The 27263-nt window shown below is 44.6% G+C and overlaps 1 protein-coding gene across 12 annotated transcripts in view; it reads right to left on the bottom strand.

The window, feature by feature from the left end:
* PTPRM (protein tyrosine phosphatase receptor type M) overlaps positions 1-27263 on the bottom strand; it is a 656058-nt gene that overhangs the window by 333789 nt on the left and 295006 nt on the right. For all 12 annotated transcript variants that reach the window (XM_042239325.2, XM_042239328.2, XM_042239326.2 and 9 more), the window contains one exon: positions 22213-22506. In XM_042239325.2, the coding sequence (XP_042095259.1) occupies positions 22213-22506 (294 nt within the window). The remainder of the gene's footprint in view (positions 1-22212; positions 22507-27263) is intronic.

The following is a 27263-nucleotide window of genomic DNA, read 5'->3' as shown; positions in this document are numbered from 1 at the left end:
ACAGAATAGTAACTCTATTAACATTACTCTGTTAACATTACTACTAAAGTCACTGTGTGTGCGTGGTCCTCAGTCGAGCCCAACTCTTAGTGACCTCATGGACTGTAGCCTGCCAGGCTCCTCTGTCCATGGGATTTTCCAGGCAACAATGCTGGAGCGGGTTGCCATTCCCTTCTCCAAGGGATCTTCCCCACCTCATCTCTGCTTCTCCTGCCATTGGCAGGTGGATTGTTTACCTCTTAGCCACCTGGGAAGTCCCACTAAAGTCACTACAATCCTCAAATGGTTAAAAGCATGTATTGCTGGAATAAAACCTACACCCTTATTTACAATATTCCTCACTTTAAAATGGTGACACATGGACACAGTATTTAGCTTTCATAGTGGGCAGGGTGAGAAGGGTTTTTTAAAGGGGATTTTTAAAATAAAATTTCCCCAGTGCTTTCATGATATTCTCCTTGAGGTGAGGGCCTAAGCAGAAAAATAGATTAGGAATGTCATTCAGGTTTTTTTTTTTCATTTTTGAGAATATATTGATATTAACTGTAAGAGCAGAAATTTACTCTTATGAGTAATTGGAGTGTATGAGTTACACTCCATGATATGGGGTCAGTAATCTTCAAGCAAAGCAGAAGCTTAATCTGAGTCATTTCCACAAGGTCCATCAGCTGCAACAGTCATTCATGTAAGAAACCATTCAAAACACCCGCCGTAAAGCTTGGCACACTAAGAAGAGCTCTCTGAGACTGCCCATTGCCCTGCCCCCAGGACCCAGCCATCATTAGTACACATGGAACTGGACTGACATGAACACAGGGCAAACAGCCTATGAAGAGACAGGAGGCGCTCCTCCAACTAGGTAATGGTTGTAGACTGCCCATGCGAGCCTCCTAGGGTTTACCCTCCAGGGTGGCAGGCTCACAGCTTTTCTTTGCATCAGTGCTAGCCAGCACTGCTGACCTTCTGGGAAGAACTGTTAAATCCTGAAATTAAACCGCCTGAAATTTTTAATCCTAAAATAGTTTGGCTGTACACAGAATACATTTTACAATCGTATTTTTTAATGCTTATGTAAGTAGTTATCGGTCAAAAATCCACCACTCAAGTCATTAGCTAGACAGGGATCTACGTGTGACATTATTCAAAAAAGTCACTATAGTCCCTCCTTATTAGGAAACCACAAGATAAGCAGGCTGCCATGAACCATCTAGAAAATCAAGCTAAACACAGGCAGCACACACACAGTCACACTCACGGGAAATTTATCACGTTGCTGAAATGTGAAGGCTCTCATGGGTTTTGAATGATGCTTAGTTTTGGAATAGATGTGAAAGGTCTATATTCCAGGAGGTGAGATCAGGAGAAAATACCATCTTATAAGTTAGAGAAGGCTTTTAGAGCTGAATGAAGGAGGAGACAATGTGTGTGTTTGGGGGTCGGGGTGGGGGGAGCGGTGGCGGGGCCGGGGGGTGGGAGGCAGGGACTGAGAGTGCCAGTGGAGGAAGTAACACAGAAATGCAGCTTCCATGTTCTGGGCATGAAATTTAACTTCATACAAAGTGTAGAAGTGAATGAAGCCAACATTAAAAGTGCTGAGCAACATACATATGGCCAACAGGCAGGTGAAAAGATGCTAACATCACTAATTATCAGGGAAATGCAAATCAAATCCCCAGTATCACCCCCTGTCTGTTAGGACAACCATCGTCAAAAAGAAAAGAGATGACAAGTGTTGGCAAGGATCTGGAGAAGAGGAAAACTCATGCAGTGTTGGTGGGAATGTAAGTGGCGCAACCACTATGGAGAACAGCGTGGAGTTTCCTCAAAAATCTAAAAACTATCGTACGATCCAATAATCCTGCTTCCAAGGAGAGATCCAAAGGGAACGAAAACCAGATCTGGAAGATCTGCACCCCTGTGTTCACTGATGCCTTATCCACAACGATCATAATATGGAAGCAACCCAAGTACCCATCGATGGATGAATGGACAAAGGGGATACGACATAATACAATGGAGTATCATTCAGCCATGAGAAAGAACGGAATCCTGCCACTTATGACAACGTAGACGAACCTTGAGGGCATTATACTAAGTGAAATAAGCCAGACAGAGAAAGACAAATACAGCATGGGGTCACTTATATGTGATATCTGAAAAAAAATAATGTCGAATTCATAGAAAGAGTAGCTACCAGAGACTGCAGGGTTGGGGAAATAGGGAGACAGTGTTAAAAGAGTATAAACTTTCAGCAACAAGATGAATAACATCTGAGGACCTAATGTTAAACATGCTGCCTATAGCTGATAACACTGTGCTGTTTAACTGAAATTTTCTAGGAGAGCAGAACCTGCATGTTCTTATCAAAAAAAGAGATAAATGTGTAATGGGTACGTTAATTAACCAGCTGGGGGGAACCCTTTCACAACACATAAATATATCAAGTTACCGTGACATACACTTCAAATATCTTACAATTTTTCATGTCAATTATGCCTCAATAAAGCTGAAATTAGCCATTAAAAAACCACAAAATTTTGCCATTTGCAGTATCATGGATGGACTTGGACGGCATTAGGCTAAGTGAAATGTCAGACGGCGAAAGATAAATACTGTATGACGTTGCTTATATGTGGAATTTAAAAAACACAACAAACTACTGTATAGAATATAAAAGCAGCAGACTCAAAGAGAGCAAACTAGTGGTTACCAGTGGGGAGGGGGAAGGGCAGCCTAGAGGTGGGAGAGTGAGAGGAACAAACTATTGGGTGTAGCAAACGCTCAAGGGTGTTCTGTATCTATCACACAGGGAATAGAGCCAGCATTCTGTACTAACTGTGAATGGAAGGTACCCTTTAAAAATTGCATAAAAATAAACAATGAAATAGGAATTGAACTTCTGAGTGCACAAAACTTTGTCAAGACTGGTTTGATCTCCTTGCTGTCCAAGAGACTCTCAGGAGTCTTCTCCAACACTACAGTTTGAAAGTATTGATTCTTCAGTACTCAACCTTCTTTATGATTCAACTCTCACATTCGTACACGATTGCTGGAAAAACCACAGCTTTGACTCAATGGACCTCCATTGATGACAAAAACCACAGGTAAGCAAAGCAAGCTCAGATTTCAGCCAAGACTGCTAGCTCCTGGCACCCTACCCAGGGTCCAGCATGCTGCTGCCACATACCAGAGGACATTCATTGTTTCCTGATCCTTTGTTTGCAATTAGGCTAAGGTAGTTCCATCAGCTAACCCTGTTCTCTCAGCTGGCTGTTAACCGTAATTATAATAATAAACTTAATGACCACCAAACAAAATCCCGCCACTGGTGGCTGTGTGTCTGCCATGATTCAGAGAAACCAGGGGCACTATATTCACCATTAAACTGGACTTCTTCAGCAGCCCGATGGGTAGAAACTATTTCTAAGTCCATTTGATAGATTAGTAAACTAAGGCCTTGCCTGGTCCAACAACATGTTCAAGTCAGGGCTGGGGAAATGCTCTTGTTATAGAGCCAGAGAGTCCGTATTTTCTGTATGGGGCCAGAGCATATAGATTTGAGGCTCCATGGACCAGTTTCTGCTGCTACTACTCAGTCTGATCTTTAAAGCTCAAAACAGACAGTATGTAAAGGACTACGTGTGGCTGTGTTTTGATAAAACTTCACTCATGGGCATTGGAGTTTGAATTTATACAATTTCATGTGTCACAATATCTCATTGTCTTCTTCATCTTTTTTTTTCAATGACTAGAAGATTCTCAGACCACTCAAAGTTGGGGGCAGCCTGGCTTTGGCCTGTGAACTGCAGTTTACTGATCCCTAGTCAAGGCGATGGAGAAGGCAATGGCACTCCACTCCAGTACTCTCGTCTGGAAAATCCCATGGACGGAGGAGCCTGGAAGGCTGCAGTCCATGGGGTCGCTGAGGGTCAGACACGACTTCACTTTCACTTTTCTCTTTCATGCATTGGAGAAGGAAATGGCAACCCACTCCAGTGTTCTTGCCTGGAGAATCCCAGGGACAGGGGAGCCTGGTGGGCTGGCGTCTATGGGGTTGCACAGAGTCGGACACAACTGAAGTGACTTAGCAGCAGTTCTATAGTAACAGGAGTGTTAAATGCGCTTTCTTTTCTCGGGTGTATCTAAACCAGGTAAAGTAGAAATCAGAACATCATCTGGGTCGATTTCTATACCAGCCCTTGCTGTGCCCTGGGGTCCAGAGCACCCCATGCATCACCCTTTGTCCACGGAGAATCACTGACACAGCTGTTGGCTGTAGGATTTGCAAATTGGCCACAGGATGACATGACGATGATGAGAAGATGTCGAGGAAAGATCATGCTCCTCCTCCCTAGTCACTGGTGCTCATGTCTATCACACAGGAGGCATTTGGAGGTGAGAGCTTATGCCGTTAATAATGTAACAACAACCAAAGACAGCAAATGTTCTCCACTGTTCCTGTAGCAGTGGCGTAACCAGCCTCACGGACTCTCCTGCTCAGAGCCGGCTCAACCTTCCTCTAATTATCATCAAAGAATAAACCTCATAAAGTCATATTTCAACACAGCCAGACAAGGGTTTTCACAAACGTTTACACATTTCTCAAGAAACATACTGTGGGGAGGAGGGAAATAAAGACAGATTTGGGGGTACAGTCATAGCCTGAAAGACTTGTGTCTCACCAATGGTCTCTATATTGGGGGTACCAACTGTATTTGATGTTTAGGGCTGCCATAGCAATGTACCACTGATGGGGTGGGTGGCCTGAATGACAGATTTGTATTTTTTACCATCCTAGAGGCCGGAGAGTTTAAGATCAAGGTGTCAGCAGTGTTGGTTTCTCCTGGGGCCACCTTCCCGGGACAGGGGACAGCTGTCTTCTCTGTGTCCCCACGCGGCCATTCCTCTGGGTGTATCTGTGTCCTAATCTCCTCTTCTTATAAAGACATCAGTCATATTAGATCAGGGCCCAACCTAATGATCTAGCTTTACCTTAACTACTTCTTTAAAGACCCTTCTCTAGATACCGTCACATTCTGAAGAGTGGGGTGTTAGGACTCCAACATGAATTTGGGGAGAAGACAGTTCAGTCCATGATGCCAACTCAGAAGGTCACTATAAATGCATGTGTATAAAGCCATTTTCCGAGTTTAATAATATTTGCTCATTTTGGACTACCCCAGTCCATACCTACCCTCTGTACTTACTCACTCCCACACTTGACTGAATCTCTAAGGAACCAGCTTCATTCAGGAGCCTCCGTCAAGCATGGGCATACACTGTTCCCAGCGTTGGGTCTGAACCTCCTAACCCTTCCCGGCCGGCTCCTTCCGGGGCACAGGGTGATGGAAAACACTCCCCGGCCAGGGCCACCCTCAGACATGTAAGTGCCACCGTGTTTCTCTGCGTTGCTCTAAGAACGGACCTCAACCACAGAATGGAAAGCCCTCCCAGGAGACCAGCTACATGAAAGTCAGGGATCTGCTTTTCTCTATCCTGGGGAAAAGGAAAACACATTTCAAAAACCCTACCAACGGCTTTGATTCCAGGAGTCTAAGGCTGAGCTAAACTTCTTTAAACCTGGTTATAAGGTGGTGAGGACTCTCCTCTAGGAGATCTGCTATCGCATTCATTTCAAGTTCTGATAAGCTCTCTAGAATGTGAACAAAGTCTTGAGCCCCACAGTTTGACACTGGGCCTGAGACGGCCCTCCTTTTATCTTCCAACTTCAAAGTATAATTTGGAAATATAAGCTGACTTTCTCATGCATTCTGAAGGTTCTGTGCCATCAGGGACAATGGGCTGATGCTTTCAGGAATGAGTCTCAGACTCTGAAAGAGCTTTGTTGGCATCCATACCCTCCCCCAGATGGTGGAAGGACGGCAAGTATTCTGGAGCCCACCTGGCCCCTGGATACTGAGGGAAGTTATCCTTTGGACAGTAAGCAGGATGGTGGACTGTCTAGGGAGTCTCTAGACATTTGCATCAATTTGATTTTTTTTTTTTTAAGGTCCCCAGCCATGAAGCTGGGCCAAACCAGAAAGAAAGCACTTCAGAGTCAGATACAGGAGGAACTCTAGCCTGGTTCCGTGAGACCTTTGACACCTCAGATCCTCAGCTCCCTGATTTGGAAAATGAGGAGACTTATCCACCTCACAGTCATCTGGGGGATGAGATGAGAAAAGGCATGTGGCCTTAGCTTACAAACTATAGAGTACTAAAGGTGGGGTCAGTGGGGCATCTTTCTAGATTCTTCCATGACTACATTTCTATGTTTAAAACCACTCGGTAGTGGATGGTCCTAGACATTGATTGTTACACTGAATGAAGTAAGTCAGACAGAGAAGGAGAAATATCATATGACATCCTTTATATGCAGAGTTTAAGAAGAAATGCTACAAGTGAACATACCTACAGAACAGACTCACAGACTTAGAGAACAAACTTAGGGTTGCCTGCGGAGGTGGGGAAAGGATGGGGGGAAGGGCGAGTGAGGGAGTTTGGGATGGACATGTGCATACAGCTGTATTTAGGACCTCTTGTACAGCAGAGGGAACTCTGCTCAATGCTACCTGGCAGCCTGGATGGGAGTTTGGGGGAGAATGGATATACGCGTGTGTACGGCTGAGGCTGAGTCCTCCACTGCTCACCTGAAACTATCACAACATTGTTGATCAGCTGTACCCCAATACAAAAGAAAAGGTTAAAAGAACACCCAGGGGCCCCAAGGTGCGGGACTCCTTCCTATCCTGACCTTATTCAAAGACTATTCCGTAAGAAACTCGGGAACACATTGCTTTCTAGACCCCACTGCATTCTAAAAATTTACATTTTTATTCATCAAGTTAACAATATTTCAAGGCAAACTGACTGCCTACCAACCTTGATGGTGCCAATTTAGTGCTATGGATGAAAATCTCAAATGTCTCCTGCTCTTTGGCATTAAATAGTGGGTGGAAATGGAGCTTTTATTGACAGTTTCACTACTCTATTTTACCACCTTACGTTTTTATGTGACAGTAAGGCAGCTAAACACGCATTAAATAGGCACTGAGGTAACCTGATAATGGCTTCCCCAGATTCTGTTCTCCAAGGAGGCTGGTGCCAGACAGGGCACGGAAAAGTGTTAACGGGAGAAAGGAGCCTGACTTGGAGGGGATGGGAGGAAGCAGGAGCCATTCTACCAACGTCCAGAGCACCCATGGGCCCTCCTGTGTGCCAGGCACTGGTGTCGCAGCCTGAACAGAGCTAAGTCTGAATTGTGTCCTCCTTCTCCGGCAGTCACCATGGAGCCAGAGACCACAAGCGAGTTCTGAGGGCCTGGGACAATCGCCGCCATAGAGACAGTGTCTCATTGCAGCTGGTCAGCGTCAGTGTCTTCCCAAGGACAGGGCCAGGACACTGGCTGCATGAGGAACAGGCCTCAGGGTTCCCGCACGCATAGGATGAGCTAAGCGTTTGACAAGCAGAAAGGAGAGGAGCAAAGGCGTTTCGGAGCCAGGGAACAACAGATGGAACGGCACAGAGGTGTGATGGAAAAGCCTGGATGACGTGCTCGGGGAGGCGGGCGAGGTTGGAGGTGACTGAAATATAGGCTTCCAGGAGGAGCTGGCCGGGGGCGGGGGTCCTGAAGGTGAAGACCCCCACAGGCCTCCCTGAGGCCCCTGATTATAATAACCCCTGCCTCATGGCACTGTGTACTTGACACTCATTTGCACTCAAACACTGGGGAGGGCAGCTGCTCTCCAGGGGGTAACACAGGAAGCTCAGGGAGGGGAGGAGGGGTCAGTACACGAAGAACAGGAGGCTGGCAGGCGGCATCAGACTGATGACCACACTGACTGACGCAGCTCCTTCTGGAGGGAAAACCCTCATCACTTGCTGCTCATTAGGTGCCAATCCAGACCCTGAGTCCCGTGGACTCGTCCACTAAACATCTGCTGAGGGCCACCAGGCAGGCGCTGTGTGTGCACCAGTGGACAAGACAGAGGTTCATCCTGAAGACTTGAGGCCTCCCGTGTAGCCCAGAGACCAGACTGCTCAAATAACCCCACGGGAACATGTGGTTCCCTCGCCCAGAACCCAGAGCTGAGGGCAAGCCCCAGGGAGGGGACCCGCCAGGGGAGCGAGGGTGGCAGGGGTCCCCCATCCACGGTCCCTCCAGGCAGGAAGGGGCAGCTTTTGGTGAGGCAGCACGGGGCAGGGGCAGCTGATGGCGAGGAGGCCAGAGCCGGACTGTGAGGACAGGGGAGCCAGTCTTCATTCCTGCTCCCTGAGGGTCCCCCTGGCCGCACTGCCAATGACAAGGACAGAACACGCTGCCTTCCTGGAGCTTACAGTCCAGCGGAGGGAGGGACAGCAACATGCAAAACCAGCAGCAGAGGGGTCAGATGTGAGGGATGGAGAGAGATGAAGCCAGGGTTAAGTTTAGAGGAGACTGAATGCTCAGTTGCTTCAGTCATGCCTGACTCTTTACCACCCTGTGGACCGTAGCCCGCCAGGCTTCTCTGTCCATGGGATGAGGTAAGACAAGGGATGTGGCCTCAGCCAGCTCGGAGGGGGCCCCAGGTGCTGCCTGCTGGACACCCTCTCTTAGATGTCTGGGCGTCTCCAGCTCTGCACCCTTAAAACGCAACTGCATGTCTTCCTCTTCCTCGCAGACTTCTCTCTCTTATCCTCCTCCTGGATAAATGTTCCTCTGCCCGTGTCCCTGAGGTCAGTAAAGAATTCCACGAGCTGCCCACTCCTTCCAGCCGGAAACCTGTGACTCACCCTTGGCTCTTTCCACTGCTTCACCCTCTGCAGGGAGCCAGTCGCTACATCTTCTCCATCCTTGGTCCTAGAAGCCCCGGGTTCAGCAGCTTTACCTAGGCCTAGGTGGCCTGCACAGCGGCCGTCCCAGCGTCAGCCCTCACCCCTAGGCTGTCCGTGCGTCCTTCTCACTCATCACCCCAGGTGGCCTTCGCTCCCCTCCACAGTCTCTCTGTCCTGTAGTCAGAGATCTTTCTAAAGTCCAGTGTGACCAGACAAGTCTAAGCAATAGTGGAAAGACAGTAAAGTACAAACTCCTTACGCTGCCCCAGGTGGCGCTAGTGGTGGTGAAGAATCCGCCTGCCAGTGCAGGAGACAAGAGACGTGGGTTCCAGCCCTGGGTCAGGGAGATGTCCTGCAGACGGGCACAGTAACCCACTCCAGAATTCTTGCCCGGAGAATTCCATGGACAGAGGAGCCTGGCGGGAGGGCTATAGGCCATGAGGGTCCCAAAGAGTTGGACATGACTGAGTGCCTGAGTGCTACAGCCTCTATTGCTGATTTCTTCAGTAGTCATTCTCAGACACTGCAGGGTTCTCAGAAGGTTTTGTGAGTTTTCTAGACTAAGACACGAGTGGCCAGGGAAGGCAGCCAGGACAGCGGGGGGCGGGTGTCAACGACTTCCTCTGTGGTTGGAAACAGACTGTTGCAGAAGTCACCTGTGGCCTCACTTCCACTTTCACTTTGGCCACAGTGAGAGCTTCAATAACCACCATGGGATTAAAGACCCGGCTTAGAGACAGGTCACCCAGGGAACATTCAATTTTCTCTGCCGCAGGCCTGGGGCTCAGCGAATACACAGGTGCAGAGACCAGAGTCATGTTCTGTCAGCTTCCACGCAGAAGTTCTGCTTTATGAAATTTGCTAAAGGCCATTCTGAGGTGGAGAGATGTGTCTTTGTTCTCAAAAAATGATGAAACCGGATTGGAATTTATATGAAAGATGACTGTCATCTGCTTGCAGACTCCTTGTAGCAGTCAATATCCTAAAGTCACTATTAGAATAGAAACCTGTTTAATAATTGAAGTTGAGAAGTGATCAGTGTGCTGGAAGGGTTATGAATACTACTGATAAAATATAGAAGAGTTACTATCTCACGATACTACAAAGAAATTCTTTCCAAAGAGTGGAAGATGCATGTTACCACATAAAAACAAAACAGGCTCTACCAAAATACACCTAATAAGTGAAAAAAATGGCCCTGCTGATATTCCAGGGCTTAACTGAGGGCAAAGCCACCACCTTGTTAAGTCTGCACATTCTACTGGCTACAAGGTGTATTTAATATCTGTGATCAAACAGAGCCCCACTTTATAATTTAAAATGCACTAGCACCTGACCTCAGAATTGCAGTAACCAGAAAACACACAAATCGAGAACCAAGAGAGAAGGCCAACTAATCTCATTTTTCAGTTCTTAGGAGAATTAGAGCTAAATGATCCTGGTCGATATTAATCTTCTATCCTCTGAGCATCTCTTCATGCTGAATCACCTGGTCAGGTTATAGCTATACACTCTATACAACAGCCACACCTCTAGGTTTACGTCAATTCTGTTTCCTTCTTGAAATGAGAAATTCTTATCTACACCAGGGCTGTGGGCTGTCCTCACGGAGCTGAATGCCGTAGTGATAGGCAAAGCAAAGTGTGCTGACTGACCAAGGGCTGGCTTGGAGAGCCACATTTGCAGCTATGCAGTTGTGCAAACAGACTCACTGTGCACTTGTGCAAACTGTACACTTGTGCAAAGAGACTGGTGGTACACTTGCACAGACTCACCATGCATCTGTGTAAACAGACTTACTGTGCAAGTTGCTCTGCTTATCCAGGGCTCAATCTCCTACTCCTCAAAATGTAGGAGTCAGAGGATGTTATAAAGAGCAGCTTTTCTTTTCTTCTAAGTATATACTCTTAAGAACTTTGAAGAGTCTGAGATTTTACCCAACTTTCACGTTAACGAGTTACCGGCCCCAGTTTCATGGATGTTAGCAGAAGACAGGAGATTCCTGGGTCAGAAACGGAGGACTTCACTACTGACAACACAGTGAGTAGCTTGAGCATAAAGCTCATCACATCACACTTTGCCCCCAAAGTTTCACAAGGGCGACAGTGAGGGTCCAAGCCGTGTTGCACATAGTAGGTCTGTGTTACACCTGTGGGACCCTGAGCTCAGAGGACCCAAAACGCTTACCTGGATGAAAGCACGCCTGTCTGCCCTTCACTCCAGAAGTAGGCACTGCCTTCATTATACTGAGCCAATTTGATCCCTGGGTTGGGAAGATCCCCTGCAGAAGGGAATGGCTACCGACTCTAGTATTCTTGCCTGGAGAATTCCATGGACAGAGGAGCCTGGTGGGCTACAGTCCATGGGGTCACAAAGAGTCAGACATGTCTGAGAGCGACTAATAGCACAGAATGTCTCAGGATAATAAATAGCTACTGCTAAGGATGAGGGAAAGATACATAAATACTGCACTAGGCTCTAGCCACTAGAGAGATGCTCAGAGTACTGGCCAATGTGAAATCAAATTGCAGAAACCCATGAACAACATGCTCTTCCATGGTTAGAAAGAGTAAGTAACAGACCTGGGACATAGACTGATATTTATATGTACAAATGAGTAGAGACAGAGATGTGCAAAGATAAATACCCAAGGATTATTCCCAGGAAAGGAACTGAAGGATAAGGAAATCCATGACCTTCTTCACTAAATATTTCTATATTTTGCCTTCTTATTTGGTACCTCTGGCTTCAGTAGTTAAAACAGATCATAAAAAAGCTATACACATTAACAAATAAAATGTTAGGTATGATGAGTTCACGATCTATCTTAAGAGTGAGAGAGTCTAGCTAAAGAATAGTAAATAACAATATATAACACCTAACAGAAATATATATATATGTTATTATCTGTATTTTTCTACTGCTAATATATGCTAGAAAGAGTTTTCAATGCCAGCTACAAATCCATGTCTAGAGTTAGTTGCCTAGATCTGTAAGAAATATTGCTATTTGGTCAATAGAAATATTTTACCTGAATGGTTATATTACTTATTTTACTCTTTCTACAAAGGGAATAACATGGATGGAAGACCAGCAGTTTTGATCTCAAACAGTTCTATTATCGTTCTTATTTTAATAATAGGTATAACCATGCTTCCTAATAAAATTTCTGGTATTTGTAGTTTTAATTTCATTTATATGCATTATTCATTTTTAAAGCTTTCTATTCACTTGCAATTTATTCTAATAGGTAATGCAATTACTGGTTCTTTATATTCTTAAAATTAATTTAGAAAAATATTATCCAAACAAAGGAATGTGTTTCAGCCTCATAAACTAAAATTTTGACATTTCATCAAGCTTTCATAATCCATTGTTATCACTCTGCAAGTTTTAGCTCTCATTTAACTTCTTATTAATTTAGTTTTTAAGCACAAGTAGGATTTTCCTCACTGATGAAGTAGGAAAGTTCTAATTGGAGCCCAAATGTAGCTGAGTCTGTTCGCATGAGTTCTAGCCACATCAACAGGGACAAATGAGCTGAGAGCTGGTGTGAGAAGAGGAGGATGAATCTAAGCCTGCCCAGGCAAGATGAACAGAAGCACACAGGACCTATGAGATCAAAGACAGCATCCATCTACTTCCCAGTTCATGAAATCGGACTTGCTGCACTTGAGGCACAAACCCAGAGCAAACCTGGTAAGTTAAAGCCTGTGGGAACTTTTCCTGAAATGTCCTGAAGACAAAGGTGATTCTGAGACTAGTCCTTTCAGGTCTTCATTCAGTCATGGGCTCAGAATAAAGGTAAGCCCGTCTCAGAAACACTCCAGAGGGGAAGAATGTACCTGGGCACTTCAGACCCATCTCAGTTCCTTAGGTTCACAGCATCAGGACCCACCTCAGTCCCTTAGTCCACGGCAGCAGGACCCACCTCAGTCCCTTAGTCCACAACATTAGGACCCATCTCAGTTCCTTAGGTTCACAGTATCAGGACCCATCTCAGTCTCTTAATCCACAGAATCAGGACCCACATCTCTAATCTCAATCCTGACCACAGGCATGTTTCTCTAGGACAGCAGATCCCCTCTCATAGAGACCGATGCCATCAAAGCACTGCACCAGGAACCTGACCAAGACATACGGAACATGGCATGGAAGGGTTTTGAGTTTTTTGTGTTTATTTTTTTTAGTGTCAAATGGCCCATCAGAGGTATGGCCTTGGGAAGCTGCAGCCACTGACTGATAATCTCCAGATCCTTCTTTTAAATTTATCTGTCTCAGTTTATTCCAAGCCACACAGGAAGCTGTCTACAAAGACTTCAACCTCATGCCTACAAGTTCCATGAGTGATGCTTACTCTTTACAGACAAGGGACCTGCTCGACACCTTCTAGAACCATCAGGGCACTTAGGAGTGGCAGAGACAGGATAATGAGGACTCTGAAAGCAACCACCTCCATCTGTCTGGCTTTTCTAGCATGCTTAGTCACTAGGTCATGTCCGACTCTTTTTCGATCCCATGGACTGTAGCCCACCAGGCTCCCCTGTCTGTGAGATTTCCCAGGCAAGAGTACTAGAGTGGGTTGCCATTTCCTTTTCCAAGGAATCTTTCCTACCCAGGAATCGAAGTTGCATCTCTTATGTCTCCTGCATTGCAGGCAGATTCTTTACCCACTGAGCCATTGGATATAAGTAGCAGCTGAAGCTGGCTTCTCTAGAAGCCTTTCCAAACCCCTCACACAGAATTGCTCCAGATGTTACAATCCTACCTCCTCCCCAGCCATGGCCTTAGGGCTCAGACTTCCCTGGTGGCTCAGACAGTAGAGAATCTGCCTGCAATGTGGGAGACCCAGGTCCAATTCCTGGATCAGAAAGATCCCCTGGAGGAGGAAATGGCAACCCACTACAGTATTCTTTCCTTGGAGAATCCCCATGGACAGAGGAGCCTGGTAGACAACAGTCCATGGGGTCACAAAGAGTCGGACACGACTGAGCACTTAACACACATAGGCACTGGAAAGTGCTGACTCAGTGTTTCAAGGCAGCGTTGAGGTTTGTATATCACAGCCTGTGGGGCATAGAGACCTGTGCAGCACAGACTGAATGTATCATAATAAAAAAGGTGCCGCGACGCTGCTGTGTTCTCATCCTCGCCCAACAGCAACACACTACCCAAAGCTGTGTATTTGTATCTGCAGTCTAATAGGGCAGATACGTTTAATACCCTTTTAATGTTTATCATTAAGAAAGGTTCTTAATGGTTTAATGTGTTGGAAATGCATTTTAAAAAAAAACAAAAACCTGTTGCCCTTCGGCAGAACTGTTTTAGAATTAGAATTAGCACACTTTAATTTTTCTTTCCCTGGTAAATAAACTTAAATTAAAAATAAATTATGTTCCATTCGGTGAGGCCTTGGCCTGTATTCATTCGGAACCTCAGCCTCTGCCAGGTCTCCGTCGGGTTCCCACCCGCCCCAGTGTCCCTGGGTTATCCTTGTGGGTCCAAATACGTGTTGTGGTGCCAGCAAGTTTTGTAAAAAAGAGACAAATTTGCCCCCCCCACCCCCGAATTCAGGAAGAAAACAAAACAAGTTTTGGAAGGGTTTTAATTCAGACCAGACCCATTCCAACTGGAACGTCTGTTTTGCTCCCACAAGAGGAACTAAGAATGATAAAGAGACACAGAGAGGCTGGCCTTCAGTGGATGCAGGCACCATGCAGTTTGGGCTTCATGTGAAGCCCTCCTGCCAAGAACCTCATCACTGTTCACTTTCCACATGGGAATCCCACTCAAGAGTGTTTAAGATGATTGGGTCTGACATACACACACTATTCTATATAAAATAGATAACTAACTAATAAGGACCTGCTCTATAGCACAGGGAACTCTACTCAATACCCTGTAGTGACCTATATGTGCAAAGAATCTAAAAAAAAAAGAAAAGAGTGGATATATGTATTTGCATAACTGATTCACTTTACTATACAACTGAGACTAATGCAACATTGCAAAGCACACTCCAATAAAAATAAAAAATAAAATATAAAAGGAGTTACTCCTGTGTCACATTTAGAAACCACAGTGAAATTAATACCTCAAAACCTATCTTAACCTAAATCTCCTGAGATTTAGCCTCGGGCTGGTAGCACAGAGTATGTTGCTATGTAAACTAGATTAAAGACGATCTCAAGGGGCTTCCCTGGTGGTTCAGTGGTAAAGAGTCCACCCGCCTATACAGGAGACACAGGATATGTGGATTTGATCCCTGGTCCAGGAAGATCCCAAATGCCTCGGAGCAACTAAGCTCATGCACCACAGCTACTGAGGCTGAGTGTCTGCAGTCTGTACTCCACGACAAGAGAAGCCACCGAAATCAGAGGCCCAAGCACGGCAAGTAGAGAGCAGTCCCCACTTGCCACAACTAGGGAAAATCTGTGTGCAGCACAATCAAAACAAACAAAAATTATTTAATTAATTAAAAAAATTAAAAGAAAAAAGATGGTCTTAGGGTCTCTGGTACAACACATCATGAAACATTAACCTGTGGTCAGTACAACATCCTCACGGTCAGGGATACAGGGCCTCTGCTCTGAGGGACACCCTGCTCATGCCTGTAGGTCGTCATCCAAGCACATGGTGAGGGCACAGGAGAGTTACACAAAAACATCTGTTCTGGGGCAATGGGACAACTGCCATCACAAGAACAGGTGATGCACAAAAATGCACACTGCAACAGGGCGAGCACACACCCACTTTCACAGGCCACAGGGCACTGGAAGGGGATGTGGCCCGAAGTGATGAAAACCATGGCCCACCTCTCCTGTCACTCAGGTAGGACAGACAACGCAGCTTTGCCTGCTTCGATCCAAGCCCCTGAACTTCGATCCAAGCCCCTGAGCTTCGATCCAAGCCCCTGAGTGGAACAAAAATGCAATTTCATGTAACACACATTTGAATGTCTTATTACAGTTACAGAAAAGGCTCCCAGATAGGCGTGTGTGAAACACACACCTCTCTGTGAATATAAAATGTGCACTCCCTTACTCCCTTACATTATTTTTTAAAACCCTCCAATTACTTATCTCACTCATTATTCTCGACAAACAGAAGGCTGCCTGTTGGTGGGTGGCTATAGCATCCTGACACATCTCTTATATATACACTTGAGGTCTCTGAAGACACAGAAATACTGTCTGCTCTAGGAGGCATGAGTTCCCAAGTCAGAAAGATAAAACGTTTTCAAACTTCGAGGATTACTCATGGAAAACCAATGTAACTGCCCAAAGTCTCAAAGTGGTTTTCAAAGAATCACGTAAACTATACAGGACACGACACGACACTGTCAGAGTAACTACAGACGTGTACACTACACAGCGTCATCAGAGAAACTACAGAGGCGCAATCGCATGTGCTGTAACGCGGCCGGACCTGGCAGACACGGCACTAAGTGAATGCGCCAGACACAAAAGACAGATTCTGGACGATTCCACTTACATGAGGAGCCTGGAGTCCTCACACTCAGAGAGGCAGAAACGGGGGTTTTGGGGGGCTGGGGAGTGAAGGGAAGAGGTGGGGAGTGAAGGAAAGAGGTAGGGAGTTTCCGTTTTGCAAAATGAAAAACTCCTGGAGGTTGGCTGGGCGAACAGAACACTATTGAACTATACAATATAAATGGTTTAAGATGGTAAATTTTATGTTACATTATTTTGGCACAATTAAAACTAAAAATAATAGAAAAATCTGACCGTTCTCTTCTTTATTCCTTTCTCTATTTCCCTTCATAGCATTTATTGTATTATATGTACGTGTATATACAATATACATATATTTATATGTACATGAACTTGCCTGGTGGCACAGATGGTAAAGAATCTGCCTGCAATGCAAGAGACATAGGTTTGATCCCTGGATCAGGAAAATCCCCTGGAGGAGGCAATAGCTACTCACTCCAGTATTCTTGCCTGGAGAATTCCATGGACAGAGGAGCCTGGCAGGCTACAGTCCATGAATTTGCAAAGAGTTGGACAAGACTGAGCAACTAACATACACATCCACACACAGAAGAATATATACACATAATTTACATATTTATTGTCTGAACACCTTTTCCCTCCAATTCCCCCGAATACATCAGCTCTGAAGGTCACATCTAGTCTTGCTGCTCTGTCCTCAAGGCCTGGGATGGTGCTTTGCAAATATGGATGCTTAATAAATTATCACATGCATAAAATTTTTTTAAAATACAATCATTCTCTGTTTTAAAATAATTTTAGTTATACTAACTCTAAAGAACACATTTCAGTTCAGTTTTCTTTTTCACTCCTACCATCTTAATTGTTAAATCATTAGTTTATCATCATCCTGCTTTAACTCCTGGGGCCAGTTATTAGCAAGCCACTTAACCACAGTTAAACAATAACAGGATACATAAAAAGCAATATCCTCAAATAAAACACTTAAAAAGTCTACTATGAGAATCAAGCTAACAGCGTCTCCTGTTTCTATTTTTCAAGGAGCTCCCAGCTAATGACTTGTGATATACAGGCTGCACATAATTACAAGAATATAAGATATAATAGAAAATACAAACTAAATTGCATTTTGCTCCACTGGATACTGAAATAATTTCAGCTCTCCGAGGTTTCCCAACTCTAGCCGAATGGCAAGGTTGGAAAATAACTAGATATGTGTATAAATCTTGAAACTAGCTCTTGACAATCATCATTTTTAATATCCCATGTAGGCAGAGGATTTGCTCATCTCTAAAATACTTGCACAGATAATGTCTAACCTGATCTTCAAAAACACCTTGGATGTGATCTGGGCAGGTGTCAACGGTGCCTATTTGGAGAATCAGAGAAGAACAGTGATTTGATCAAGGTCACACATGCAGAGCCTGTGCATACATTTGAAAATGATTTGGGGAAGCATCAGAAAGCAACAGGTCTGGCAATGTGCTCCCCTACAATTCTTGAAAGAAACCTGGCAGGTGATGAAACTGCATCTACATGCCACATGCAAAAATCAATGTCGGCGCACAGACGGGCCGTAAACGGTGACCATTTCATTTCAATGCAAGAAACGAAATACGGTTTTGTGGGTGTCACCACAGAGGGATAGGACAGGCCTCACAGATGCAGCACAGTAATGAAACCAGTTTGTCCAAAAGAAACATATTTAATAGAAAAAAAATGAGAGAATGATGTCTGGCATGGATCCAACACCCAACTGCAAGGGATTCTCTGAGCCCAGATATAAACAGAATCCTTCCGATTTTTGACTTACCAGATTAAGTTACCTAGGGCAAGGAAATCAGGTTGCCAACATCTACTTCTTTTGAACGAAAAGGCTAAAAGATAATTTTTTTCACTGGCAGTTAACTTGTATTGACTACTTGCTACGTGTCAGGTTCTGTCCTAGGCACCTCACATGTATTGTCTTCTAAGACTTCACAATCACACTAGGAGATAGGAGATGCCCACTGTTAGTATCACCCCTGTTTCATAGATAAGGTGATAGAAACTCAGAGAAGGTGTGAATTCTTCCCAAGGTCACATGTCTGGCTCTAGGCAGAGCCAGGACTCAAATCCTGGCAGCCTGGTCTCAGAGCCTGAATTCTCAACTGCTGACTCCGGCTCTAGAAACCACAAGCATTTCATGAAAGTGATATTTTAGCACAAAAACTGCTACCCTAAAACTCAGTGTTTCCCTACCTCTGCTCAGGCTTTTGCAAAGGTCATCGGAGACCTCCATTGGCCAGCAGAGCACTGCTTAATAAACATGATTATGGAGAATTTCATCAAGGATGGAATAAAAAAGTAAACTCAGAGGTTTTCAAGCTAGAAGAACACACTGGATCATTTCATTAAAAAGAGACCACAGAATCCTCATGTGGAAGAGGCCTCCAGGTTCAGCCAGCTCAATCCTCTCATGAATATAGAATCTCCTTCTGCAACACTGGCTTCTGCCTGAACCCACCCGCCACTGGAAACTCCTGGTCAGGACTTAGCTCTTGTCAAATGTGCAGACACCCTGCTCTTCTCCATCATCTGTCTCAATTCGTCTACCATTCCTCAATGGTTGAGCGAAGTTCAGAGCATTTCCTATCCAGGGTACATTCCTTTGAACTCAGCCTGTTCTGTGTTCTCTCTCTTTTAAAATGAGTGATAACAATAGTTGACCTCCTACAACATAGGCATTTGTTTTCTTAATGCAACCCACACTTACATTAGGGACTTTTTTTGGAGGGGGGGGCTTGTTTTGTTGTTCAGCCACTAAGTTGTGTCTGATTCTGTGCGACCCCATGGACTGCAGCAAACCAGGCTTCCTGGTCCTTCATTATCTCCCCGAGTTTGCTCACACTCATGTCCAATGAGTTGGTAATGCTATCTAACCATTTCATCCTCTGCCACCCTCTTCTCCTTTTGCCTTCAATCTTTCCCAGCATCAGGATCTTCACAACAGGTGGCCAAAGTAATGGAGCTTCAGGTTCAGCATCAGTCCTTCCAGTGACTATCCAGGGTTGATTTCCCTTAGGATTGACTGGTTCAATCTCCTTGCTGTCCAAGGGACTCTCAAGAGTCTGCTCCAGCACCACCTTTCACTTGGCGGGGGAGGTGAGGGCAAGGCAATTGTACTACGGAATGACTAATTCAATATGGACCATATTGCATATTCATAGGCATTTACACCTAATCCTCAATCTCTCTTTTTTTTTTTAATGTACTGCTGCTAAATTTTATTTCTCTAATTCTGGACACATAGTCTTGGCCTTTCAAACCACCTGGGACGAATGTTCAGTTATTCCGACTTCCTGTCACCCTCTTAGATTAATCCACTGTTTATGCCCAGTCAAGCCCATTTTCCATCTTCCACCTGCTTTGCAGAATGCTCAGCATCTCTCTCAGGTTATGAGGTCCATGACTTGTTCTTTCTGAGCCTTAAATGCTGGTGAACCACCTGAGGAAGAGGAGGGGACCACTAGCACACCTCTCCATCCAGAGTCTTCTTCTTTTCACTCTGTCCTGTGCACCACCATTCCACACAGCTCACCAGAGCAGTAGGCAGGCTTTCCTGCAGATTTTCTCAAAAGCCTCAGGTCAGGAAAGGGTGAAGCTGTATTTCCTTGACAGTAGAAGGCTCATTCAACATCCCTTTGCTCACCCATCCAGCATCTTCCCCTCTTATTTCTAGCTTTGAGCCTCTCACCTAACATATTTCTAAGACTGACTTGCTCAACCACAGCTTTTTCAAAAAATGCTCAATGCCCGTGCAGGACATGCCTGCAACAGTGAACATGGTGGGTTGCAAATGGTAAGAGGAAAAAGCTTGCCTTCTCATCGGACTTCCTTGCTCAAGAGAGGTTAAGACTTTAAGGCCCAGGGCTGACATGCAAATATCCATTCAGAACTGGTTTTAATGTCTTAAGAAGGGCTGCCAATCCATTATGAAAGGCTCTACATTTACACATTATGCCACAGTAACAAAAAGGTTTCTTGAAAAGAGAGACACACACCTTAGGGTTTAGGGGAAATGTAGGTAATAATCATGTCAATACCTGAAATATACAGACACAGAATCAGGAGAAAAGACCAGAACTAAAAACATGAGGTGGGAGGGGCTGTCAGTGAATGGGATCCTAACCTTCTTCTGAAGAGAAAGGAAGACTGACTAGCACCGTGGCCCCCAAGTAGGATTCCTCCAAATAACGCTGAAGTCAGAAAACACAAACTTATTGCTCAAGGAGCAGGTGTGGAGGAAAACAGACCACAACGGCTTCCATTTCTTAATCTCTAGGAAGGGGTTCAGCTTCCCTTGTAGTGCAGCAGTAAAGAATCTGCCTGCCAATGCCTGCCTAATGCAGGAGATATGGGTTCCCTGGAGAAGGGAATGGCAACCCACTCCAGTATTCTTGCCTGGGAAATCCCATCAACAGAGGAGCCTGCCAGGCTACAGTCCATGGGGTCTCAAAGAGTTGAACATGACTTAGTGACTAAACAGCAACAAGGAAGGGGGTCATAGTCTTGACTCCAGAGACTTCACAAGGCAGTTATAAAATAAGCAACAGATTTGAAAGCAATTCCTAAATTGTAAAATGATGTAAACAGTGTTACAAGCTATTGCTTGCATTATGAAAGATGATAAACGATTTTCAAAGAAAGAAGGGAAATTGTATTCGTTAAACAGAGAGGAGATGACATGGTTTAGGAAAGCAAGGCACAGAAGCTGTTATCCAACTCTGTTCTCTATGGACCACCACAGGTCTTATGCCAGACTCTGCACGGAGCGTGATAAGACCATGGGAGCGGGGGACCCAGGAAACAGACTTGGGTGGACAAGACAGGCCCAGCAGCAACACCCCAAGAAGAATAAGGGTCCTGTTTTCTTCTCCAACAGAGTATTTTTACAAAAACAATTTTTTTTCCCATTAGTTTTCAGCTTTTGGAAATCACATACTCAAAATTACAAAGAAAGAACGAAGTAGTTACCATTGTCAAGGCTTAATCATTTCTCCTACCAGACAGGGTTAGCTTGGTGCTCTGAGTACTTTTAAAACTTAAGAAGACGTGAAACCTATCGATAAATGTCCTCTTAAATAATGCTACCTGAAGAATCAATTGTCTCCATAAAAACTTCTGGAGTCTCATCAGCTCAGGCAGCAATTCAGTGTAAGAATCTTCATTCAAATGATGAAAGAACACTTCAGTGTCCCAACCTGTTACTTCTCTCTGTTATTTCGACCGGAGAGCAGCCAGACAGAAACAGCACTCGAACCTCTGGTGGGAGCTTCCTTCGGGGTTTGATTTTCGTAAGACTCAGCATTTCTCTCTCCATCAGCCCCACAGGGCCGGCTCCATACAGTCAATTAGGACTTTATCATCTGAGAACTTAAAGCCTGCGTGCAGCCTGAAGATCACCCTGGCTTATCTTACAAATGGGCCCTGTGTCATTGGCAAGCAGCCCCTCCATTCAATATTCTTCCATAAAAACACATGGCTAAGGTGGAATCTGTTCTTCCAAAGCGCCCCCACCCTCACCACCAGGCTACAAGCACATCAACGGGAGCATACACTGAAGAGACTGGATAGGAGGTGCTGACCGATGAGCGGACATCATTAAAGTGGACAGTTTGTGTCGACTTTGGGATGATTTCCGTAAGAACTAGGTGATACTCCTAGGAAGGTGTAAATGAACAACAGGGAAAACAGGGGTGGAGACGTCCTGAGTAAGACCAAGCCTTGAGGTCTGAATCCACAGGTGGTTGCCCATGGGTGAAGGGACCTCCTGTGCCCAGACAGGGTCCCAGCAGAGCTGAGGAAAGCATGAGCCACCTGCACTGAGGCTGCAGGTCAGACCCCATCAGAAACGGACAAGCGGCCCCGGGATCCCCAGACTCACCAGCACACTTGGTCCTGGTCCTGAGGGCAGGCCCAGGGGAGCCGGTGCCACCCTCCCCGGGCCGGGTGAGGAGCACACTGATCTCATACTCCGTGTCGGGGTCCAGATGCCCGATTTTGTAGCTCGTGGAGTCCACCGGCTGCCGGTCGCTCCAGCTCCCACTGGCCGTGCAGTATTCCACCTCCCGGGCCACAATGGGCCCGTCCCCATTGATGGAGTTCGCGTTGAGTTGTATCCACAGGTAGGTGGCCCCCACGGAGGCCAGCTGAGGGGGTGCGATGGGGACAGGGGGCTCTGAAAGGCAAACCAGAGGGCCATCCTTCAGACACTTGGAAAGACTTCAACGGACATCAATCACTAAAATCGGGAAGATGCTGACAGTTTAGCGATGAACGGATGAGAACGGTTTTGCTCAGGTTAATAAGAAAAAGCACCTTGAGAGAGGTCTGCAGAGTGTTCAAACCTGTGAAATAAGCCATCTTTAAAGCCTAAGCCTGTTCAGGTAGGTACAACCCCAGTTTGTTTCAGGATGCAATACATTTTTTCTCGAATACGTAAATAGGTATCAAAGGATTTTATTTTGCACTAAAAGTAACTTGTAAAAACTCTCTCAAGTGGTAGTAATTAAGCTCTAGAAGGCTCACCACTGTCAACAGTGTCTTTGACATCACCCAAGGTATTACTTATATCATTAAATTCAATCTTCTTATATTTATATTCCAAGAATATCATCACTTGAAAAACAGATGAAATTACACTTTATCTCATCATAAATGCATTTCCAGGATGCCTCATTTACTCAAAAAAGCCATCCCAATGGATTCCTTCTGCTCCCAGAGCAGTAAGCACTTGGGGTAATAAAGTCCAGCATAGCCACTGTTAAGAGAACTTCCAATAATGAGTATTATTAAAGCCACAGAGAGAAAGAAAAGCTCTAAAACAAAACACATGCCCAGCTTGATAAACCTCAAAGCAATCAACAGCAAACACTCTTTACAACTCAAGAAAGTCCCCCTCCCTGTTTAAAATCCAAGACTGACTTTCTCTGGACCTTTGAGATGGGAGAAACAGGTAATCTTGTTTTCAACAACATTCCCAGTATATCAAGTGCCATTTGAATGGCTCTCTAGGCACCAAATGAAGACATTCCATGTGCCAATGTCACTGTGAGTGGCACCATACATGACATTGGGGAGGAAGGTAATTGTATGAAATAATATATTTCTATTTAATGAATCTCCATCAGAGAAAAACGTTAAGCTCTAGTGATTTTTTTAAGCATGTTTCTGCAGGTGGTTTGTGCCTTTTGGTGTGTTTTTGTTTTCAACTCCTCATCTAGTTCACACAAATGTATGGAAAATAAAGCCTGCTATTTGAATTGTGGTGCTAGAGAAGACTTGAGAGTCCCTTGGACAGCAAGGAGATGAAACCAGTCAATCTTAAAGGGAAATCAAGCTGAATATTCATTGAAAGGACTGATGCTGAAGCTGAAGCTTCAATGCTTTGGCCACCTGATGCAAAGAGCTGACTCACTGTAAAAGACCCTGATGCTGGGAAAGACTGAGGACAGGAGGAGAAGAAGGCAATGGAGGGCGAGATGGTTGGATAGCATCACTGACTTAATGGACATGAGTTTGAGCAAGCTCTGGGAGATGGTGAAGGACATGAAACCTGGTGTGCTGCAGTCCTTGGGGTCGCAAAGAGCTGGACATGACTTAGTGACTGAACAGCAGTTCTGTCACTGGCATAGGCACCTGTCCGCTTCATGGCATACATAGCCAGTTGATCCCTGCCATGTGCCCTGCGGTCAGGACGTCAGGACTGCTGGTCTCATCTGAGAGTGGCCCCTGAGATGATACCAAGTTGGTTCCTAGACCAATAAGAAATGAACAACACAGCCTCCTTCTGTTAAGCTGGGGCATCTCTTTTCTTCTTTAACATATTCAAGGTGTGATAAATCATACTGACTTTTAAAATAGCTGGGAAGAGATTTTCCTAATGGTCTAGGAGTTAAGATTACATGCTCCCAATGCAGAGGGTCTGAGTGTGACCCCCTAGTCAGGGAACTAGATTCCACAGGCTGCAGCTGAAGATCCCCACGTCACAACTAAGACCTGGCACAGCCAAATAAAATAAATAAATGCCCATGCTTAGCCACTCAGTCGTGTCCGACTCTCTGCGACACTATGGACTGCAGCCTGGCAGGCTCTCCCGTCCAAGGGGATTCTCCAGGCAAGAACACTGGAGTAGGTTGCCATGTCCTCCTCAATAAATGTAAGGGATCATGTCAAAAAATAAAATAGTCGGGGAAATCTCATGAGACTTAGTCTACATAAGACATAAGATGAGTTTTATTTAGGGGGCTGCAAATTTAGTGCAAATTTATTAAATTATTGTTCCTATCGTTTATGAACTACAACTCTGTGCCAGCTCTTCATTTCTTGAGATAGCTTTGACGCAACTCATAATGATTTAACATCAATTTATATCATTAGGCGATTCCTTGAACCAAGACATGAAAAGGGCCTTTTCTAGTATATCCTAAGGCTTTGATGAAGCCAGGCTGAAAAAGCAGTTAATTACTTTGTAGTTGCACATGCTAGCAAGGGTTCCTGAAGTGCCATTCAAAATATGACTCAGGGGCAAAGCCACAAAGGTTAGTGAGCACACGATTCATTTAGGACATTGTTACTATTCTCCTAAAATGGACAGGACTTTAATGCTTATTCGTCCCAAGACTATTTTCTCTATTAGTTCCCCATTAGGAAGAGTACCAAATACATTAAGTCAAATGAAAGATTCAACTAGATTCTGGAAATAATTGAGACAGTCATTCAAAAGGACTTTGGGGTTGCTGGAAGAATCTACAATAATAAGTCAATATTTAAATATTGAATAAATTTTCTCAAAGGGAAAGAAGGAAGGCACTCAATCTTACTAAGTGGTAAAAAGCAATTTAAAATATTTAATCCAAGTGAAAGGGCATGTTAAAAGTAATTCTAAATCAAGTTATTTATATAAATAGACTTTATATACATATAGATACGTATCACATATATAAGTGATATGTATAAGTGAATTCTTAATATATGTCTTTTATAATTAAATATGACACTGATACATATGCATATATACATGCATTGCAGAGATTACATGAAATATTTTCTTGTTTTGATTACCGAAAATAGTGGTAGATATAAATAAGACTAGCATGATAGTTTAAAATGAGTTGGGCTTCATTTGGGGACATCAAATCAGAGACTGACCTTAAGAAAGTAGTAAACAACTTAAGATTTTGTCATCTTAAAAAATATTAGCACTCTAAATACACACATATAAAATGTATTCAATCTTATACATGCGGCCTAAACATGTCATTATGTATTTTAAAGTAACTGTGTCAAGGCAATTCTTTACCTAGCTAGTAGAATCTGGCATGTTACCTCATTTCAAAAAATAAAATATATGCAAAATATGGCAATAAAAATTATCAGTGGAGGAAAAGTCAAATTCCAGATTTGTTCTATAACTGCAAGCCAGTTGTCACTGACTCGGGCAGGATGCAGAGATGCAAAAGAGGTGCCTGGACATTTTATCACAAGGAGTCAAGATCTCTCCATGCTCTCCTAAGGCAGGAAAAAGTGCAGCAGAAATGTGAGTTGAACCCACACACCCTCTGTGCTTGGGTGTGTTCTGGCAGACCAGAGATGTCTGACTTGCTTATTGTTAGTGCTTGTTGTTCAGTCTCACAGTTGTGTCAGATTCTTTTGTGATCGCATGAACTGCAGCACGCCAGGCTTCCCTGTCCTTCACTGTCTCTTGGAGACTGCTCCAAATCATGTCCATTGAGTCAGTGATACTATATAACCATCTTATCTTCTGTTGCCCCCTTCTCCTGCCCTCTATCTTCCCAGCATCAGAGTCTTTTCCAATGAGTCGACACTTTGCATCAGGTAGCCAAAGTATTGGAGCGTCAGCATCAGTCCTTCCAATGAATATTCAGGACTGATTTCCTTTAGGATTGATTGGTTTGATCTCCTTGCTGTCTAAGGGACTCTCAAGAGTCTTCTCCAACATCACAGTTCAAAAGCATCCATTCTTCAGCACTCAGCTTTCTTTATGGTCCAGCTCTTATATCCATACATGACTACTGGAAAAACCATAACTTTGACCTTTTTCAACAAAGTAATGTCTCTGTTTTTTAATATGCTGTCTAGGTTTGTCATAGTTTTTCTTTCAAGGAGCAAGGGTCTTTTAATTCTGCGGCTGCAGTCACCATCCACAGTGATTTTGGAGCCCAAGAAAATAAAATCTGTCACTGTTTCCACTTTATCCCCATCTATTTGCCACATGATTTGCTTATAACTCTCAACAAATCAACTTTCCCATGGAGGCAATTTTTAGAGGCGACTGAATCTTTGCTACACTGATTACAGAGCACCATGCCTCTGGCGGCACAGGTGGTCACAAGTGAAGCACGGAGCAATCAGAAATCAGAAGACAGGGAACAGCCACAAAGAACGGGACCAAGACGAGAGTGAAGGTACACTGATGGCAATAAAGAACTCAGCCTTGGGACCAGCACGGCGGCCCGCCTTCTGGATTTGCCGGCAAATGGGGTGGGTTTTCTACCCAGAGACCATTCTGCAGGGGACAGTGTGCACATCTATGCAAAGCTCCCTCTGCTTACAAATGAAATCCAAACTCCAAAACTAGCCAGACAGGCTAAAGCTTTGCTACAAGCCCACACTCACAGGGATCAGGCACGGCAAATTAGATCATTCGAGTCTAAACTGCAGTGTGCGGCTGGCTCCGTGTTCCCTTCCACAGAAAGTTAGTCATGTTAGCTACAGATAAACACTGCTGGGGTCAGGCTTCCCCCAAGCCAGGCATGACTAACACTGGTGGGGCTAGTTTCACAACAGAAGCACCTACCCGTATCACCTATAGATTTTATCGCAGAGGCTCTGCCCCTGGAAACTCTGATTCAATACACATGTGGTAGTGGGGATGGAGAAGTGAGCTGGTGTATTATTATTTTTGGAAAGGTG

Source organism: Ovis aries, chromosome 23, assembly GCF_016772045.2.
Source record: "Ovis aries strain OAR_USU_Benz2616 breed Rambouillet chromosome 23, ARS-UI_Ramb_v3.0, whole genome shotgun sequence".
Lineage (NCBI taxonomy): Eukaryota > Metazoa > Chordata > Mammalia > Artiodactyla > Bovidae > Ovis > Ovis aries.
Note: the sequence above shows the minus strand (reverse complement) of the source record. Positions and strands in the feature narration are given on the sequence as shown.